Raw genomic sequence first — 20150 nt, 5'->3', positions numbered from 1 at the left:
TTCAGGACCTACATGGCAGATGCTGTCCTCTTGAGGGGAGCCGTCTTCTTTGTGGGGATGGCCTTGTGGGGTGCACACAGACTGCAGTCTCTCAAAAATTCACCAACCTCTGTGCTGCCCTCTTTCCTGAAGGTAAATGTGAGAGAAAGAAAAGAGAGAGAGAAAAGGGTTTGAAACAGGACGGGTCCTCCAGATGTATTGGATTTTATTCCAAATAATATCAAGTGCAGCAGAACCGTAAGCCAGAGCCTTCGTGGCAGTTGGCCCAACTCTTCAAAGTTCCCAGCTTCCCAAAACAACCCGGCTGCCATGGGTGGGTTCTTGATAGCAAAGCAAGTGACATTCCGGTCCGAGCTTAGGTGCAAGCTTTCCTGAATGTCCACCGTTGGCTGAGAATTGGTAGCCTTGCCTACCTGCAGAGTGGCAACTAGGATAGAATTTGGGTAAGGGGAATCTTCTGCAGATCCCTGAGCTCCTTGGAGGAAGGGTGGGGCAACAGGCAAAGAATGCTGGAGAATGGGAACTGGGGTGGGAGGTGGGGGGTAGATCACCGCCTGCCAGGTCCTCTCCCAGGAGTCTGGGGAGTGGCTGACATCCCAGCCAGGAGCCTCCCGAGGGCTGTGAGCGAGCAGGAGCCCAAGGAGCCTACAGGCACCGGGAGCAGCCGGGCCCCTCTCGGGGTTGCAGCTGTTCACAAACATCCGGTTCCAGTCGGAACAACTGGCTTGGAGACCTACTTGCACAGCACTAGCGATTGCTTACTATTTAGATTTGTTATTAATTTTGCTGTAAAATATGCCTTAAAACATAGGTTTAAAATAAAAAAATGTTTCTTGATTTTACTATAAAATAGGTGTACCACTTTCTTTCCAGACTTTAGATGGTTTATGACCAACAAAAATACAAAAGTTGATGCAACTTTTCTATTTAAATAATACTGATGAAAGCAGCTACGTAATAATAGAATGTAAGAATAGCACACGTATACAGATCCCTAAGCAGAGTCAGCCCCTTTCTCTGTCTTCCCCCTAACCCCAGCAGAAGAGGACCACCGCCACTGTCTTCCTAAAATTCAAGAGGGAAGGGGCCGTTCTGGCCAGGGAAGGGCCACAACCAGAAGAGATCCCCAGCCCGTCACCTCTTGAGTCTGAGGGCCCTGAAACAGAACCTGTGAAGGACACAGTCCCAGATTAGCTGGGAGTCAAGTCGGAGGGGGGGGACTTTATAGGCTACAACCGGCAATTTGAGTTGCACACGGACATCTATTGCAGTGCAACACCGTGAATGAGTATTGTGCCCGAGGGCTCTTTGCCGGCGCCATCTTTGTCACCATCTTGAGCTAAGGCACAGTCTAGCAAACCCTTCGCCACTCCCCCGCTTTGCACAACTTGCCTGGCCTTCCTCACACGAGCCTGAGGGCTTTCCTCGCCGCCTGGTCCTGCTCTCCCGAGGACCCTTGCTTCGAGAGAGCCCAGCCCCTGCTCTTCACGGAGCGAGGTCAACCGGAGTCCCTAGCAGCCGTTCCAAGCAGCAGGGCCTTCGGTCAGGCAGAGGTCCTTCTCCTGGCCCTGGCCCCCCCCAGCGGTAATCATGTCACAGCCCCAATGACCGGCCCAACTTGGTTAGCTTGACACGGCACTTCAGCTGCGTGAATATTTAATCATTACAGTTACTTACTTCCAGCTTACCTCAAGATGATAATTCCTGCTAGAGCAGCTTCCACGCAATATCAGAGATTGTGAAAGAAGCAGAAATTGCAAAGAAATAGATCCCTAGGATCTGTTCATGGCCCCATGGGAGGAGAGGGCAGAGCCCATCTGAGCTGGCTTGGGGGAGGACCTCGGGAAGGGATCGTGGGCCTCCAGGACCTAGTCCGGTTTCCTGACTTGTCCCCACGTGAGTGGGATTCCCAGACAGCTCCTTCCAGTTCTGGTGCTGCTTCTGTTCCACCAGCCCTTCCTCTGACTCTGGCTTCTCCTTCTAGGCCATGACGGCCCCCAATGCCATCGTCTCTTACGAAATCGTCCTCTCCGTAACGAGGCTGATCAAAAAATACGGCAAGGACCTTCAGGCAGTCACCTGGGACCTCCTTTTGGATATCATGCAGCGGCTGGTCGAACAGCTGCAGGTTGGTGGACTGCCTGCTTCCCATCCCTCCTGCTGGGGCGGCTTGCTGTGCAGCTGACCAGATTGTGATAATGTGGGGTGTGTGGATTGTAGCCTCCTCTATTTCTGTGCATTCTGTCGCTTCCCTTCATTAAGGGGCTCTGTCTCCTCAAGGTTGGTCAAAACTAAGCCCAGAAATTTAGATGCCACCTCTGTCCTTTTGCTGGCACGGGTAACAGCGTACAGTTTTACGATGTGTGATATGGGTGTGTGTGGAAAGGAAAAGTGTGCGTGTTTGGAATCGGGGGCAAACCAAGCATTCCAGAAGTTCTTCCCAACCATTTCAGTTCAGCCGCAGTTCGGCAGAACGGGCACTGAGAGCTTCCGGTTGTTCTGAGTTTCAGGCCACACAGAATCCCGGAGGGCTTTTGCAGAAGCAGAAGGGCAAGGCCGATGTACGTCTGCCCTCCTGTTCTCGGCAGCTCCCAACATCCCTCCTGCCTGCCCGCTTCCCTGCCCCCTTAATCTTTCCGATGCCCCCTCTCCTCTCTTGCCCCCCCCATCGATGGACATGGCACCTTGCCAGCTCTTATTTCTTCCTCCACCAGTTTCTCTTGCTCAGAAGAGTCACGTTTCACTGTCTGTTTGAAGTGCCTGTATCTCACTCCATGCATGCATCCCACCAGCCAAAATGCACGGGATTGGGTTCAGGCACCACACCATCTATTCAGGACACCAAATAGGTTGGCCACAGCGTTTTGTGTATCTGTAATGCGCAATAAGTGACATACTTAAACTAGGGCGCAATGCTTGGGATGCGGTTATCCTTTCCTTGAGGAAATCATGACTTGTGACTAACCCTGGACTGTCCACTTGCTGTCTATATTTGGAATAGTTAATCCACAGAATAAGGCCAGGAACTCAGATTAATGATATTTATTGGCGGGAAGGTAAAAAGTTACCACGTGAGGATTCTCCCAAATGCTCTAAATTTAGAGGAGAAAACTCCACTGACTGTTTCCTGCGTTCCAGAGCAGGGGCTGGACCTCTGCTTCTTTCTTGAAGGCCCAGCAGTCTGCGCCTGTTCCTGCATCTGTAACTCTCACAGAGGATCTTGATTAAACAATTGCTAGGGGGAAATTAGCTCAGTCACAAGTAGAAGAGTTTGGGTTATGAACTGCAGCTAGGAAGAACGTGCGTTTTTCTCCCATTCTTGGGCACCAGGGTTGCTGGAGGCAACTTTGGGAGACAGTGGGTTGACATGAGGAACCCTTGTTTCTTCTGCCTTACAGACTTTGGAAAGCCAGGAGCTGAAGTCCATTGTCCACGATTTGCTGACTACAGTTGAGGAGCTGTGTGACCAGAACGACTTCCACGGCTCCAAAGAGAGATACTTCGGACTTGTGGAGCGATGTGCTGACCAGAGGCCTGTAAGGCTTTGCTGGGAAACGTTGGCCTCGGGCGGTGGCTTCCTGTCATTTTGTTCAGCCCCAAAGGGCTCTTTCGCACCGCGGCTCCTTTAACGCCCTCGGAGACGGGTTTCCGTGCCTTCCGGGCGGCCTCCGAACAGGAGAAGCCGGCTGGAGAGGCTCGGGCGGTGGCATCGGCAGGCGATGCTTGGCTACCGTGAGGTAGAAAAGAAAGTGCAGGTGGTCCTCGACTTAGTGACTGTTCAAAGTTAACAACTGCATTTACGACCGTTTTTCACACTTGCAACCATTGTAGCATCCCTACGGTCACATGATAAAAATTCGGACACTTGCCAATTGGTTCATATTTATGACGGTCGCAGCGTCCCAGAGTCATGGGATCGCTTTTTGTGACCTGACAAGCAAAGTCAATGGGGGAAGCCAGATTCACTTAACAACCATGTTACTAACTTAACAATAGCAATGATTCACTTAACAACTGTGGCAAGAAGGTTTATAAAATGGAGCAAAACTCAAACTTAATAAATGTCTTGCTTAGCAACATAAATGTTGGGCTCAATTATGGTCATAAATTGAGGACTACCTGTACGCCCCCTTTGAGTTCTGTGGTTTCACCTATCAGGACATAGTAAAAATCATCTGGTCCTCAGCAGTTCTTTAAAGTAGGGAAACACAACCTCAGATGAACACATGGCATATTGTACCACGCCATCTTTTATTTTACAAAAAGTCGTCCAAAAATGGAGAAGCCATGTGTGAAAAACCAAAGCACACCCTTGCTGCTTCCATAGGTATGACGAGGCCAGGTAGCAGCCGGGTGCTGCTAATCGAGTGCCCTTGACCAAGGCATCATCAGCAAGTGTGGCTACCTCTATAAAAGCCAAAGCTTTAGGAGTTTGCTGGTCTCCAGCACAGAGGTGTGTGTTAGCACAATGCCAAGAGGAAAGACATCAGATGTGATTTAAGAGGAGCAACTGGTGCTTCCCATCAGTCTGAGAAGGGCTATAAGGCCATTTCCAAATAATTTAAAGTCCATCATTCTACAGTGAGGAAGATTATTCTCGAGGGGAAAACATTCAAGAGAGTTGCCGTCCTTCCCTGGAGTAGATGCCCCAGCAAACTCCCCCTGCAGTGTTCATAGAATTTTTTTTAAAAAAAATGTGTGAAATTGTGTTGTTCACCCGAAGTTGTATTTACCTACTTTTAAGAAATGCTAAGGACCAGATGATTTTTACTCTGTCCTGATACACGAAGCCATAGAACTCGAAAGAGGTGTACTTTCTTCTCCACAGGTAGGGTGTGTTTCAGTTATGGCTTGTTGAACAGACAAAAAGAGCGAAAGAAATCCTGCTTCCTCAGATAAATTTCCTCCTCCTTTTCCCACTTCCACATTTGAAACATTCTTATAATTGGCAAGAGACAGGTTTATCTATACATTCATGTGGTAACATGGCACCCTGAGAGTTTTTCTCTCTCTGTGTTACCAACTATTATGTTTTACCTGCTTGGGTTGGTAGTGAGATGACTGTAGCGCGTCCACTTCGTTTTGAAAAATAGAAATAAGCTAGGATTTCAGGTTTACTCTTGTAATGTCATGGCTAGATCAATCCTGATCAATAAAACTCAGTATTTTAAATGTTATTTAGTCTTCCAAATCTGGTTTGATGCTTGTGAAGAAGTTGTATGTTCAACTGAGCTACAGTTAGAAATTTTTTTTTAATGTTATGTATGAATTAAAAAAGAAAGCTAAGTTACAAACTGCAGTTCAGATAATAAGTGCCACTTTCTAATCACCACTGGAAGAGACCACGGTTTAAGTCACATCCCTTCTAAACTACTATTACATTGATTCTCCATAATCCTGATTTTATTTTATTTTTTGCATATAAAGTAGTAAGGAACAAAACTTGGTGCTTTTTAAGCCAGAATACTTGGATCTTACTTGGGAAAGGTAGGTTGTTTTTTTATTTAGTTTATAAAATTTAGAAACTGTCCATCTCCCTCAGAGGGGGACTCTGGCTGGTGTACAAGTAAAATATTAAAACATAAAAACTGTGTATAAAATTATATAAGAAGCAAAGATAGTTAAAATGAAAATTGTTCTGAACTCCAGTCCCTTCCCTTCCTCCCCCTCACGGCTGCCTCCCTGTTGCCTTTTGGAAGGAGTCTTCCGTTTTGAACCTGATAACCTACCAAGCTCAGTCCATCCACCCTGCGAAGGAGAGCTGGATTCAAAACCTCCAGGCGCTGATGGACCGGTTCTTCAGGTAGGGCCAAGAACCGCTCTGTGGCTCCACATCCCCGCTTTTCTCTCCAGAGTTTTGCCAGATGAGGAGGCTGAGGTGAGGGTTGCAAAGAGCTGCTGGAGACTATGTCAGGAAGGGACTCTGACTGAGCTCACACAATCTGGCAAACCAGAATGGTTTGTGGCTTCTGTGGTTTGTGAACTGGTTTATGGCTTAGGGCTGTTTATGACTTCAGCCCCCGTGGTCATACTTTTCTGATGTTTAATACTACTTACTGCAATAATGCCCCGTCTCCTCTGGAGCTCAAGGCCATTCACACGGATGTCCCTCTCAAACTAGCCACAACGAAAACTCTTTGAGGGGTAGCTGTGAGCTCCGTTCACTGGGGGTGGGGTAGGGGATGTTGAACCTGATCGCAGTTTGAATACTGAATGTGTAGTTGAAGTAGCAAACTTGTTTTTCCTTTGCTCTAAATGAATTGATGTGTAGTTGAAGTAGCAAACTTGTTTTTCCTTTGCTCTAAATGAATTGATGCCACCCAGCGTATTCTAACTGAAGTAATATTAGAAACAATTTCTCCCTGGTTCAGATTATTCCAAAGTGGGATTATAGGGACGTGGCAATGACGGCCTCTTCTTAAGGGTCTAGAAAGGGAGGGTGGGCCGATCAAGGATTGGGACACTTTAGCAGCAGATATTTCTGTTGATGTTGCTTTGGCCCTAATATTCCATTGCTTCGATTAAAAGTGTTTCTGTGGCTGCATTCCTCTGACTTCTTCGTTGATTTCTGGCAAAAAGTGGTTTAAAAAATGCCCATTGAGGAAGCTGGATTTGCTTAATGACTACAGTGATTTGTTTAATGACTGCCATAAAAATTGTTGTACAATCGGGTTCATTTCATAACTGCAACAACTTATGATGGAAGTGTACTGTATATTGATGAATGCTTTTATTAGCAGCAGTATTTCTATAATAGTTAACTATTATAATTAGAGAACAAATAATTGGAACATGTCCAGAAGCTCATCACCACTGAATAAACCAGAGATTGGTTTAGCCTAAAGGGTGAAACCATCTTAGCATCAGGTGAGTTCCAGAGTTAGCTTATAGTTTAACAAGCTGAGCCACACTGGCTGCCCTAGGATTTGGAACTGCGAGTGTAGATTCGGTCTCTTTTTTAAAAGCAACTTGTATTTATCCACTTTTTCTGCTTAGAAATGAGAGCCGGAGCGCTGTTCGCATAAAGGTGGTGCACGTCCTGTCTTTTGTGCTGAGTGTCAACAGGCAGCTTTACGAGGTGAATCTTCCTCTTATTCCAAGATGGGTTGTTCTGATTGTACCGAAAGGTCAAGCTTGGTGGTTAAATAGGCCAGAGGAGAGAGGCACAGACAGTCCGCGCTCAAACTGTTCTGTGTCAGAAGCAGCGGGGTTCACGCTGAAACTGAACGCGTCTTGGGCCTAGATAGAGAGGCAAGTGAGGACGTCTTCTGAGAGAGTTGCTCTGGGCAGGGGGAGAGCAGGGCTGAGAGCTTTGCTTGCAGTAGCGTGTCTCAGGGATTTGCTGCAGCTCCCTGTGGGGTTTCTTTTGGCTGAAACTCAACAACAACATCAACAAAAAAAAGTTTTGTCCCTGGCAAATCCCACCTGAACTGTAAATCAAGGACTGCCCGTACAATGCAGGGCTGTCGCCAATCCGTAGACCCGTACCAATCGGGTTTCAGGCCCGGGCACAGCACGGAGACGGCATTGGTCGCGCTGGTGAATGATCTCTGGAGGGCTCGGGACAGGGGATATTCCTCTGTCCTAGTCCTATTAGACCTCTCGGCGGCTTTCGATACCATCGACCATGGTATCTTGCTGCGGCGTCTCAGGGGATTGGGAGTGGGAGGCACAGTTTTACAGTGGTTCTCCTCCTATCTCCAGGGACGTTCGCAGTCGGTGTTGGCAGGAGGACAGAGGTCGACCGCGAGGTCTCTCATTTGTGGAGTTCCTCAGGGGTCGGTCCTCTCGCCTCTCCTGTTCAACATCTACATGAAACCGCTGGGTGAGATCATTCGTGGCTTTGGAGTTGGGTATCATCAGTATGCTGATGATACCCAACTTTTCCTTTCGACCCCAAACCACCCCAGTGATGCCCTCAACGTGATGTCCCGGTGCCTGGAGGCGGTTCGGGTCTGGATGGGGAGGAACAGACTCCAACTCAACCCCGACAAGACTGAGTGGCTTTGCATACCTTCATCCCGGGTTTATTCGGATGTTCCACCTCTGGCTATGGGGGGTGAACTATTACCCCCCGTAGATAGGGCTCGCAACTTGGGAGTCCTCCTAGATTCACGGCTCACCTTGGAAGACCATATAGGAGCTGTGACTAGGGGGGCCTTCGCCCAGGTTCGCCTGGTGCGCCAGTTGCGGCCCTATCTTAGCCGGGATGATTTGTGCACGGTCACTCATGCGCTCGTGTCCTCTCGTCTGGACTACTGCAACGCTCTCTACATGGGGCTGCCCTTGAGGACCACCCGGAAGCTCCAACTGGTACAGAATGCAGCCGCGAGAGTTGTGTTGGGAGTCTCCCGATACTCCCACGTTACACCGCTGCTCCGTGAGCTGCATTGGTTGCCAGTTGTCTTCCGGGTGAGATTCAAGGTACTGGTAACAGTGTTTAAAGCCCTTCATGGCATGGGGCCGGAGTACCTTAGGGAACATCTGCTGCCGGCATCAAGCTCCCTGCGCCCTGTGCGTTCCCACAGAGAGGGCCTCCTCAGGGTGCCACCGATCAGAGAATGTCGATTGGTGGCCCCCAGGGGGAGATCCTTCTCTGTGGGCGCTCCGGAGCTGTGGAACCAGCTACCGGTAGAGCTCCGGATGGCGCCCGATCTTCGCTCCTTTCGTCGCGATCTCAAGACGTTTCTGTTTGTTCAAGCCGGCCTAGCCTGATGGGGATTGGTGGGGTTTTTTAATTTTGTGCTTTAATTTTAACTTGGTGTTTTAGAATTTTATTCCAACTGTTTTAATATGGGCAATTATTTAATCTTGTTTTAACGTTTGTATTTGTATTTTATTCTGCCCTGTGAACCGCCCTGAGTCCTCAGGGAGAAGGGCGGTATATAAATATTATTAAATTAAATTAAATTAAATCCTGCAAGTCTGAAAGCCTTTCCCCTGCCACCTGCAAGGGCCGGTCCTCCCCTTGGCTTCTTTTCCTGACCCTCAGGTGACCGGGGAGTTCTGCCCCTCATAGCTGAGTGTTTCCTTGGCAACATCTCTTCCCCTCTTTCCCCAACGTCATTGGCACATCCCAGCGCACGTTCATCGTGGTGTATGTTGAAGGGAGGGCTGGTTCTGGAGGTGGAATGACGTAGGGCTGCTCGAGGACCTAGACGTCCAAGACTCCTGAACCGGATCGTTTTGCCTGACATCGTAGAAACCTGCCTGTCCACCTGGCTTAGTTATAGTTGGAATTTGTCTTTGATTGCAGGAGGAATTGATTAATCTGGTCATCTCCCAGCTGTCTCATATCCCAGAAGATAAAGACCACCAGGTTCGCAAACTGGCCACCCAGTTGCTGGTGGACTTGGCTGAGGGTTGCAATACCCATCACTTCAGCAGCTTGCTGGATATCATAGAGAAGGTATGGACACTGTGCTTCACCTCCAGTTTCTGCAGTGGCAAAGATGATGCTTCTTCCCAGGAAACGGAGGAAACCATGCTTTGGAGCAGAGGCTCTGCTGTCAATTCAACAGGGCCACTGCTGCTCTGATACAGCTGTCTAGTGCATTTTATAAAATTAAGAGCTTGTGTAACTGACAATATTGTGTCACAGCAGTGTTTTGGGGGTGGACGGTGGAACTGGAACCACCACATAGGTGCTCACATTTAGGTTCCTTCCCCTTTCCAATATATCTTAGCTGAAACAGAGTTCTGATGTATACAAAGCATTAAACTATGATGTGTTCAAGCACAGTTTATTGAATAAGCCACACAGATAAGTCCTCACTTCACAACCACAAGTGGGACTTGCAACTCTCACTAAATAATGTGGTGGTTAATCAAGACCTCACACGATTGCCCCTCACAGCAATGGCATTTCTGGCAGTGTCTGCTGCCAGTGTTAAGAGAATCCCACTCATCAGGGGAGCCCCCCGCCCTCCCCCCAATATAAGCCCCAATCAGCTTGGTTCCTCCCGGCCCCGAGCCTCGGTTCTTGGGGTGTCTCCCCCTCCCCTCCCCCTCACGTCCAGCAGGACTTCTCGGTGGTGGCCTCAGCGGCTCTCATCCGGAGGGGGCCCTCTTGGGGGTGGCCCGGCAGCCTCCATCCCTCGAAGTCCCCACCGGGGCTGCCGTCCTCAGCAGATCTGCTTGCTCTCTTCCTGTCCAGGTGGCTTCCCATTCTCTGCTGCCTCCTGCTGACCTGGAGGAAGGAGACCTGCTCTCTTACTCGGCCTCCTTAGAAGACGTGAAGACGGCAGTCCTTGGCTTACTTGTCATTTTCCAGGTAAAGTTCTGGGCAGCCCTTCCTTTTCTCTTACGAGGAGAATATTTTAAAGAATTCAGGACGGCCTTCGGCCATGCTTTCTCTGCCTATGTAGTACAAGAGAGCAAATCCCGTTTGACAGAAACTCTTCCCCTCCTCCTTCCAGACCAAGTTGTACAGTTTGCCCGCCAGCCATGCCATGCGGGTCTACGAGATGCTCGTCCATCACCTTCGGCTCCACTATAAGCACAAGTACAGCCTTCCCATCGCCAGCAGTATCCGCCTGCAGGTGAAAACACTTTCCCAGAGCCAGGGATTTGCAGGAAACGTTGGAGGGGGGGAAGCAAAGGGGGAGTGAAGTGGTTTGGGTGGGCCATTGCTGCTAAACTTGCAGAAAAGTTCTGGGAAGAAGCTTGGAATGTCACCGTGGTGCCTCTTGCTCTTTTCCTTCCACCGGGCTAAGGGCGGCCCCCTTCCTTGCCTGTCTTACTGTGAAGGTTTGAACCTGATGACGACACAAGAGGAATGGGGTTCAACAGCCGTGCAGCGGGACGTCGCCTTTTGCGGGGACCCGGTGGTGGAGGGGGACCCTTTCTTTCTCTCACCGCCCATCTAGTGCTTTCTGAATGCTTTTCGGAAATATTGTGGGGCTGCTTCGCTTGGCTGAGGAGCTCTTTTCCTATAGCCAGAGTTGGAATGACTGGAAATGATGCCCTTTTCTTCTCCTCCTTGCTCTTACGTTGGATTGTTCTTTCCATTTTTAGGTATTTGACTTCTTGCTCTCACTTCGTGCTGACGCTCTTCTCCACCGCCTGGGCCTCCCCACCAAAGACGGCCTCGTGAGATTCAGCCCCTACTGCCTCTGCGATTCGGTGTATGTTTCTTTGGGTTGCAGCCTTTCTTTCCCTTCCCAGAGCCTGGGGGCAGCAGCCGTCTCTTCTCCCCAAGGCTTCCGCTTTCTCCTAGCCTAAAGCTCGCTTGGAAGGGTCTGGAAGGAGCTCTGCCTTCGGAACGGAACGGGGAGCTCCGGGGAGCCCTGGGCACCAGGCTGCGCTAACGCTCTTCTCTTGTGTTGCAGGGAGCCTGAGAAAAAGCTTGCCAGCACTCTGTCCCCCCCCTCAGGAAGTCCAAGCAGCCCCCCTCAGAACACCCCCATCCGCACAGGCTACCTATCTTACTCTCTCCTCTTTGGAGTTCTTCTGCAGTGCCTGAAGCAAGTGAGTGAGGAATCAAAGTGGACAACGGCCAGTTGATCTGAGTTCTCGGTGTCCAGCCAGGAGCGGACTGAAGCCAGAGGCTCTCCTGAGCTTAAGCACAGTTGGAGTTTCAAGGCAGCTTCTGTGAATAGCATCTCCCTGCTTTCCAGAGACAGGTTGTAGTAGACGGCCAAACCGCAGCCATCTTGCGGCAAAGAGAGCAAGTTTCCAGTTCAGTCCTCACTTGCACTGTTTCTTCTCTGTCATTTAGGGGAAAATATTAGTATCTCGCAGCTACATTCCCCCAAAGGGGTACCCTTCCCGTGCCTTGACTTCAATTTCCAGAACCCTTTGCTGGCCCAGATGTGCGCTCTGTTGTTGGGAGATTCTGGCAACCGTGTTTTTACATCTTAAGGACGTCCAGTTAGGGAAGCAAGCTTACAGGATTATTGTTAGTAGGTTTGCAGTTTTGTAACTGTAAAATGAAGCGTTTTGAATAAATAGTGGGATTATTGCCAGTGCCGGTTTGTTTAAGGAATGCCATAATACTCCTATCGATCGATCGATCTATTGTGTTCTGTCTCCCAATATTGCTTCTGAAATGCTATTAAGGACGAATAATATAGCAAATGCAGAGTAATTAAATAATGGCTAGGATGCTGAAAATGATCGAATTGATGCACCCAGAAAAAGGACCGTTCCCTGGGGCCGGTGGGCACCTTTGCCTGCTGCTTTATGGACTCTCGACTTTCTCTCCTCTTCCGTCTTAGGAGACGGACTGGAAGGTGCTGAAGCAGGTCCTGAACAAGCTGCCCAAGTCTCTGCAGTATAAAGTCCTGTACTTAACCTCTCCTTGCAGTATTGACCAGCTCTCTTCTGCTCTGTGCTCCATGGTAAGGGCAGGCTGGGAATCTGGGCTTCTCTGTCCTTTCCTGACCCCTTTTAACGATGAGACTGCAGCATTTGATAGGGAGCCGGCACGCAGTTGGGGGAGGGGGGGTATTTAGCCTGCAGCTTTCAAATTTTGGCTGTTGGTTGTTTTTAACCAGGGCTGTAGAGCATCTTTTAGGCTGAGGGCCAGAATCTATGTGGGTGGCTCCAACACAAAAAAAAGCAAAATTTTAAATTAAGTGCAGTTTACTTTGATAATTCTCCATGTATTTATTTTCCCTTCCTCATTTATGAAAAATGCAGCTCATTTTTCGTCCAGCAAGGGCTTTGAGGAGTCCCACCCGGGGCTTCAGACGCCCAGAGACGTGCTCGCCCCAATGGTTCCAACTCGTGGTTTCTCTTGTGTAAAATTATTTTTGGAAAGCACAGGTTGGTGTCTCTTTTGTCCTAGCTCACTGATAAGAAGATGACGGAGCGGCTGAGGGACGTCTCCGAAGGGCTGTCCCGGAACGACTTGCACCAGGCGGTGGTTCCAGTCTTGACTGCTTTGATCTCCTATCACAGTTACTTGGACAAAACGAAGCAGGTACTGCAGGGGGGGGGAGTGGGACGAGGGAGACGTGCTCCCCCCCCTCTGCTGCCATGGCTTCAGGGCTTCTGAGACCACTGCAGAAGCCTCCATTTATAATTATTGCTGCAGCTTTTTGCCCTTTCATTTCCAGGGGCCCTCAGTAGCTTTATAGAATTAACAAGAGAAGATTAAAAGCAAAACTCAGTTTTGCAGTGCCAGCCCATCGGTCAGGATAGCATGACCTTAATCATCTTCAGTTCCTTTCTGAAGAGCCACGCCAGTGCAGCGAGGGCTGGTCCAGATACCTGGGAATGGGTTGGGGGAGGGAGATCCCAAAGTAGCAATCCCCTGGTGGAAGGATCCCACGCAAGCATGTTTTACTGGATTAGCAGATTCAGCTTGGAGAAGGCAGACGTGGAGATAGCCAGCCAGGTTTTAAAAGTGTTGCTCTACACCCCGAACTACCTGGCAATCGTCACGGCTCTCAGCAGTGGCCTTAGGTGGGCAGAGCTCCGTATGTTCCTAACCGGGGCTGCTGAGGTTTCCATACGGTCTTCAAGAGCAGCCGTCCTGCAGCGCAGTGCAGGAACAGACCTGCTAGTGATCCTAGTGACAAGGGTGTGAATTCAACTTTCAGCCATTCGTTTAGTAACCATTCAAAGTTACAACGCACTGAAAGAGAGACTGACGGTTTCTCACACTGATAATGGTCTAAAATAGCTGGGGCTAGTGATGATTTCTCGAGGTGATTTCTTTCAAGATGAGAAACACCAGCACTCACCAATATATTTACTACCTCCCAACTCAGTCTCCTGTTACATGCATACATACACATACACACACACACACACACAGAGAGAGAGAGAGAGAGAGAGAGAGAGAGGTTTTCACTGACCAGGTAAGGCAGCGATCTCATTCACAAGCAGTGGAGTTAATCACGTGGGGAACTCGGTCTGCTTCCTCAAAATCCACAGGTTGAAATTAATCCCTGATCCTCAAGATGAGAGCTTAACATTTCAAATGGATTTGTCCAATCAGCCTCCACGTTAATGTGAGTGATTTTGTCCTCCAAAGGTTTGGCATAGAAAGATGCATGGAAGAATATTTAATCTGAGGAACCTTGAATTTGGCTTTTTTAAAATTCTTTTTTGGATACTAAAACCCAACAGGATCGACTCCGTCATCCTAACAGTCTATAATTGATACATACAGAACGTCTTAGTGCCTACTTTGTATCTGTCCTGTATAACCTTGTTCTCTCCACCCAGCGAGAGATGGTTTACTGCCTGGAGCACGGGCTGATCTTCCGCTGCGCCAGCCAGTGTGTGGTGGCATTGTCGATCTGCAGTGTTGAAATGCCGGATATTATCATCAAAGCTTTGCCAGTCCTGATAGTTAAGTTGACGCATATTTCAGCAACAGCCAACATGGCCATCCCTCTCTTGGAATTCCTTTCGAGTAAGTAGTGGGTGCCCCTGGAGCCGGCATCTGCCTGTCTCTCTGAGAGGAGAAGCAAAAAGCAATGAATCTCTGCTGTTTTGGAAACTCAAGTGGGATACTTGAATAGTCGCCCTGTCTCTGAAATAGTTGCCCTCGCTTGTGCAAATTTCTGGCACTTGGACATAAGAGGGCAGGGGCTATTGGAGGAAAACAGGTGCAGGAAAGCTCAAACCATTTTAGTTTATGGAGATCGTTGAGTGCTCTTTGCATCCAGGGTTATATTTTCAGTCTCAGCAAGTGGTAGAACTCTAGCTCAGATGCCCAAATTCAGAGGTAGCCGGGAGTTGGGTGAGAGACCGCCAAAACATACATCTAGCAAGAAGGCATTAGCATGCCACTTCCCTTCCCTGGCCAAGAAGGTTACTGGGAGTCCAGCTGACCTGTCCCTGCACAATACCAGAAGTGGACAAAGCAAGATGGGCAGGCTGTCCCACATGGACCCAGCCTTGTGTTTGTAGACTGCTGTTTATGGTTTAGGGTGATGCAGAATCCCAGCCCGTTGTGGTTGATTCAGAAACCTTCATCTGGGTGAATTGTGCCAAACCAGGCCATGTGAATCCCTTCTGTGCCTGGAGCAGGGTGGGGCCAACTCAACTGACCACCTTTTCTTCTCCCTTCCAGCGCTGGCCCGCCTGCCTCATCTCTACAGGAATTTTGCAGCGGAGCAGTACGCCAGCGTATTCGCCATCTCTCTGCCCTATACAAACCCCTCCAAGTAAGCTGGATGCTTGATACGATTTTCTTGATATATGGTTTTCTGCTGAAAATTGTTTTGAGAAGGGCTTTCCACCACAGAAGAGAAGTTACATTTAGATGGCCCAGTCCCGTTATCCCAAGGGTGCAGCTGCTTTGTCCTCCCTCCCACTTGTTTAGGAAACTGAAAGATGAGAGAGGCAGAAGGCGGTGGTGAAAAGGCTGGTTGATGAATGTATTAGCTGCGGTGGGTTTTCTTCCCAGGCAAACCTCCCGCGTATCGGCATGACCTTTACAGTGCAGACTTCCCTGTAGTGCTTCCATTTGTAGAACAGATTGCACAGGTTGGCCTGGCCGATTTGCCCCACACTGTTGTTATTCATCTGACTGACTGTGTGTTTATTTATAAGTTGATCGATTGTCTGCCCAAGAGCATTTCCATAGGCCCGGGCCATCACGGCCATCCTAAATATCCTTTCTGAACTGTTTGTAGGTTTAACCAGTATATTGTATGCCTGGCGCATCATGTCATAGCCATGTGGTTTATCAAATGCCGCCTGCCCTTTCGGAAGGACTTTGTTCCCTATATCACTAAGGTGAGTGTCTTACGTTATTCAGAAAGTCCATCTACTGCAGCCGTTTCTCAATCCTGGCAGCTTTCAGAAATGTGGCTGCCGGCGCCCAGGACGGGTCTCCCAGCCCGCAGACGCTGCCGCAACCTCAGTGGCGTTTGTTGCGGGGGGGGTGGTGTTGTCAGAGTGACTTTACCTCGTAGTTAGTGAGGACCAAGTGAAGCTGGGGAAACTTTGCTTAAGTTGACTTTGGGGCTCGATCCGGCCATTCCCCGGTTGGGTAGAGGACAGAGGGAACGGCCTGAAGGACGGGAGGGAGAGGGGCTACAGGGCAAGGGACAGATAAGAGGGTCTTGAGCCTATTCCAAGAAAGGAACTCGAGTCGACCCCTCAGGTGAGCCTCCCTCATTCACCTGAGGGAGGGAGGGAGGGGGAAGCTCAGTCCGATTTGCGGGATTTGGATCTTCTGCCTATTGCAGTCCAAACAGCCCTTGGTACGTGGCCACGGTGCCCTCATCCGGTCTACCTTGTAGGGCTGGCACCAGGTCCCCTTGAGGGGGGGCCGTTGCAGTGAGACTCATCTGGGGTAGAGAACCTCGTGGGTCCCCTCAGGCACTCCCCTCCTTCTCCTTTGGACAGGGTTTGCGGTCAAACATCCTCCTTTCCTTCGATGACACCCCAGAGAAAGACAGTTTCCGGGCTCGGAGTACCAGTCTGAACGAGAGACCAAAGAAGTAAGTTGGCTTAAGGGCAGAAGAGGCTCTTCTCTTGCTCTGACAGCAGTTAAAAGCGGCTTCTACAAGAAGGGCTTCCCTTTGCCCACTGGCTGTGGCTTGACGGTGGCTGTGGCAGGCCTTTCGAAGGGAAGTACGGCCTGAATGGGCAAGCCTGCTCCAGTTCCAGGTTGCCTCCCTTTCTGCTGAAGGCCACCCTTCTTGGTGAGAACCTTCTCTGTTTCCCCCACATCTTAAGGTTGCTAAGGTGCTCTAGGGGCGTCTTCGTTTTTCTCCCAGTACTGACATCCATCAGAATGAGATGCCAAACGGGCACGGTCACCGTTTTGCATAGTATGAGTCAGGTTAAATCACAATAATTGAAATGTCTTGAATCAGTCTTAACTCATGGGCACCATTTCCCTTTTTTGCTGTGGCTATGTCACCACTAACTTGACTGAATATTTTATTCTCATCAAGTTGGAATATTGTTGATTTGTCAGTTCAGGTTGAAATTGGGTAGAGTCTCCACAGACTATTTCCAAAAACTCCTGGAATCTGTTCTTCTCCAAAGGAGAGAATCTCTTGATTAGAGATTAATGCTTCTTACAACCTACTTCTAAACTAGAAATCCCCAATCTATTAATAAATTATAGTCAGACTCGGTATGTCTTCGTAGAAGCGGTTCAGGCGCGAGAGAGAAGAATGTGTTTGCCTGCCTGGTAAGAAATGCATTCTCCCAGCTCCTGGTGTCTTTCTCTGGTGGTCTTCTTGTTAGAGTCTAGACTAGAGTGATTCCCACTCGAGGAAACTTGCTTGCTTTGAAATGAAACAATCTTGTTCGGCAGTAGGAAAAATACAGTAACTCTCCTCCTCAGTCCTGGGATTGTCCTGGTTCAGCCCTGGAGTTGGTGTTCCGGTGGAGAGGAGGGCATCATTGCAGCCTCGTGACTTTGTGGGTCACTTGGGACAGTGTAGTGAAAGGCACCTTGAGGTCTCCGGTCCTGGCTCTGCCCACTCGGCTGCGTAAGGAGCTTCCTTCTCCAACACACCTTAACCTTCCAGCTGCCCCCTTCCGATCCGCCTTTGTGTTAAGTTGCGCTAATTTCATCTGGCTGTGTGTGGTTGGTTGTGTTCTGTTTTGGTTTGGGTTGGGGGTAACAGCGAGCAGTCTGGAGCAAAACGGGCTTGTTGGTTTTTGTGTTTAAAAATGTTCATACTGTTAAGTTTTTCTTGTTTTTTAATTCCCTTCCCTCCTTTTTTTGGCCTTATTCTTCTGTTTTTTTTCTTCTTTTCCTTTCTTTTCTCCCATCGTCTTCTGGGGCTTTTGTGGCCTTTCACATCCCGTCCTTCCAATGATTTCCTTCCTGTGCAATCATGCCTCTTTGGTTCTGATGCTGCTTTGCCCTTAGTAGCTTTAAAGTAGCCAAAAATGCCAGGCCAAACCTGAACCAGTCTCCTCCTGTGAAAGCCCCGAAGGATCCCTCGGCCGTTGATGCCTTCCGCTCCCGCAGCATCAGTGTGTCTGACCATGCAGCCCACAGGTAGTGACGCTTGGACAGGGGAGGAGGAGGGTGAAGAGCAAGGGGGTCTCTTGACTGTGTCGATGGGGCTGGGGACTGTGCATGTTGGGACTCCTGCTTGGCTTCTTGATGCCCACCTTCACGCTAGCTTTGCAAGCATGTTGTTGCATGTTTTAGGATAACGGTCTGAGTTCGGTTTGCCTTGGTTTGGTTTGAAGAGACCATGCTGCTGCTTGGCCTAGATATCCGCCCCACCCCACCCCATTTCTTAGGGCATGACAGGTTGCGGTTGCTTCCGGCTTAACCCTTTCAAATGGTGGCTGTTCCAGGCCCAAATGAAAGCATCCTGTTTTTGCTGGCTCTGTGCTTCGTAGTATCGTGGTTCAAAACCTGTGCAGATATGGGACGGAGTGGAAATGGGGACGTGGAGCTTGAGATCTTTTGAGAACGAACAGTTCACGTTTACCATCTTACAATCTTCTGTAGCTCCGTGTTTGGTTTAAGCAATTTAAAACAAGGAAGGCATCCAGAATGCATCTCTTTCATACCCAAGGCAAATGCAACACTTGCTGAAAGAAAAATTCGCTCAGCTTAGAAATTTAGAGATTTGTTCCCCGCTAGCTGAAGGCTCACCCTCACCCTGACTTTCCACAAAGGATTATGTTCATTCAGGTTACCCAGCCTTGTCAGAACTAATCCTGATTCCCCTCAGTCCAGATTTGACACTAGTTTGGAAGATAATCATAATTGGTGCTGCTTAATTGTATCACTAACCAGTTGTGAGGAAGGGAAGGGAAGGTGGGATTTGTGAGCCTCCCTGTTTGGTGAACAAAATCTCATCTTAGGCATCAAAGCTTTGTCTGCGCTGGCTTCTCAGTCTGGCAGGGCTGCCCTTCAGCAGCTGGGTGGGGAAGGACCAGCTGTGCAAAAGTGGATCCCAGTGACTGGTGAACTGGAACACGATCCTCAGTGTTGGTCCCCTAAATTCAGCAGCTTTGGGGACATTTGGGGCCGTCATTGCTTTCTCTGCTTTAGCAAGAGAGTAATTGCAGAGGCCCCCATCCCAGAGATGGAAACTCACGGGCTTTCTCCCAGTTAACTGAAAAAGAAAAAAAAGTATTGGGGGAGAAGGCGTTTTTTTTGGGGGGGTGTCTTGTGTTCCCTGCAGGCAACAATGCTCAGGAACCAAAGAGCCAACAAGAAACCAGGCTGAGGGACTCAGATATGGAAACTGATGTGCCTTGAACAAAGTCCTGCACCTTCAGAACCTGGTTGCGAAATAATTCCGCTTGAGGGGGGACACGGGATGATGGTCTGTTGAGGTGGGGGCTTCCGCAGGGTATGGTGAAATAATTCAAAACGGCAGCCAGAACAGGGCGATGCTTTTGATGTGGCAGCCGCCCTCTTTGCGTTTGGGGCAGACCCTGCGGGCTCCCCTGGCTTGGCCGGGCCTTTTCTTTCGGGCCGGACACTCGGGCTTTGGCTGGCCTGTTGCGGCTCCCTTCCCAAAGCGAACGGAAGAGTCCCGCCGTGGCCAGAGAGCGGGCAGGACCGGGACCCTGGTTTCCATTTCAGCCCAGAGTGGCTTCTCAGAGTGAGATGGCGGCATGTGCGTTTAGTAAAGAAAGAAAGAGAAATTGAAGTACTCCTTATTTATGAAATATTTTATATGAAATTTAATCATAGTACAATTAATGTTAATATTACAGGGAGTCCTCAACTTACAACCATTAGTTTAGTGATCATTCAAAGTTACAAGAGCACTGAAAAAAATGACTTTGGATTGGTTTTCGCACTTTTGACCGCTGCAGCCTCCCCACAGGCATGTAGGCAAAACTCGAGATTCTCGGCAACTGACTCATATTTATGGCGGTCGCATTTTCCGAGGATCAGGTGATCCCCTTTTACGACCTTCTGATAAGCAAAGTCAAAGGGGAGGCCAGATTCACTTAACTACCACGTTGTTCACTTAACAACTGTAGTGATTCATTTAACAACCGGCAAGAAGGGTCATAGAATGGGGCAAAACCCACTTAACAGATGTCTCACTTAGCAATGAAAGTATTGGGCTCAGCTGTGTTCTTAAGTCGAGGACTACTTGTACACTATTGGCTATTAAGCTAATGTGTTTCAATTAACACTTATCATTAAAGACTTAATATTGATACTAAATATAAGGTTTTCCCCAAATACCAGACTCCGTGGACTTGAGCAGTTCAGAGAGGAGTCTGGGAATGGG

At 49.0% G+C, this 20150-nt stretch overlaps 1 protein-coding gene across 3 annotated transcripts in view; it reads left to right on the top strand.

The window, feature by feature from the left end:
• Positions 1–20150, top strand: part of TSC2 (TSC complex subunit 2) — a 49728-nt gene that overhangs the window by 5203 nt on the left and 24375 nt on the right. The window contains exons 9-25 of one of the 3 annotated variants that reach the window (XM_081338450.1): positions 6–132; positions 1985–2128; positions 3399–3536; positions 5700–5803; positions 6997–7078; positions 9257–9409; positions 10157–10273; positions 10419–10541; positions 11017–11126; positions 11331–11469; positions 12219–12341; positions 12791–12925; positions 14179–14368; positions 15032–15125; positions 15597–15699; positions 16315–16409; positions 17801–17932. In XM_081338450.1, the coding sequence (XP_081194576.1) occupies positions 6–132; positions 1985–2128; positions 3399–3536; positions 5700–5803; positions 6997–7078; positions 9257–9409; positions 10157–10273; positions 10419–10541; positions 11017–11126; positions 11331–11469; positions 12219–12341; positions 12791–12925; positions 14179–14368; positions 15032–15125; positions 15597–15699; positions 16315–16409; positions 17801–17932 (2109 nt within the window). Of the gene's footprint in view, positions 1–5; positions 133–1984; positions 2129–3398; positions 3537–5699; positions 5804–6996; positions 7079–9256; positions 9410–10156; positions 10274–10418; positions 10542–11016; positions 11127–11330; positions 11470–12218; positions 12342–12790; positions 12926–14178; positions 14369–15031; positions 15126–15596; positions 15700–16287; positions 16410–17800; positions 17933–20150 lie in introns of all 3 variants that reach the window. The other 2 variants (XM_081338449.1, XM_081338451.1) reach the window with 2 other exon arrangements.

The sequence above is a fragment of the Vipera berus genome, assembly GCF_964194415.1.
Source record: "Vipera berus genome assembly, chromosome: 13".
Lineage (NCBI taxonomy): Eukaryota > Metazoa > Chordata > Lepidosauria > Squamata > Viperidae > Vipera > Vipera berus.
Note: the sequence above shows the minus strand (reverse complement) of the source record. Positions and strands in the feature narration are given on the sequence as shown.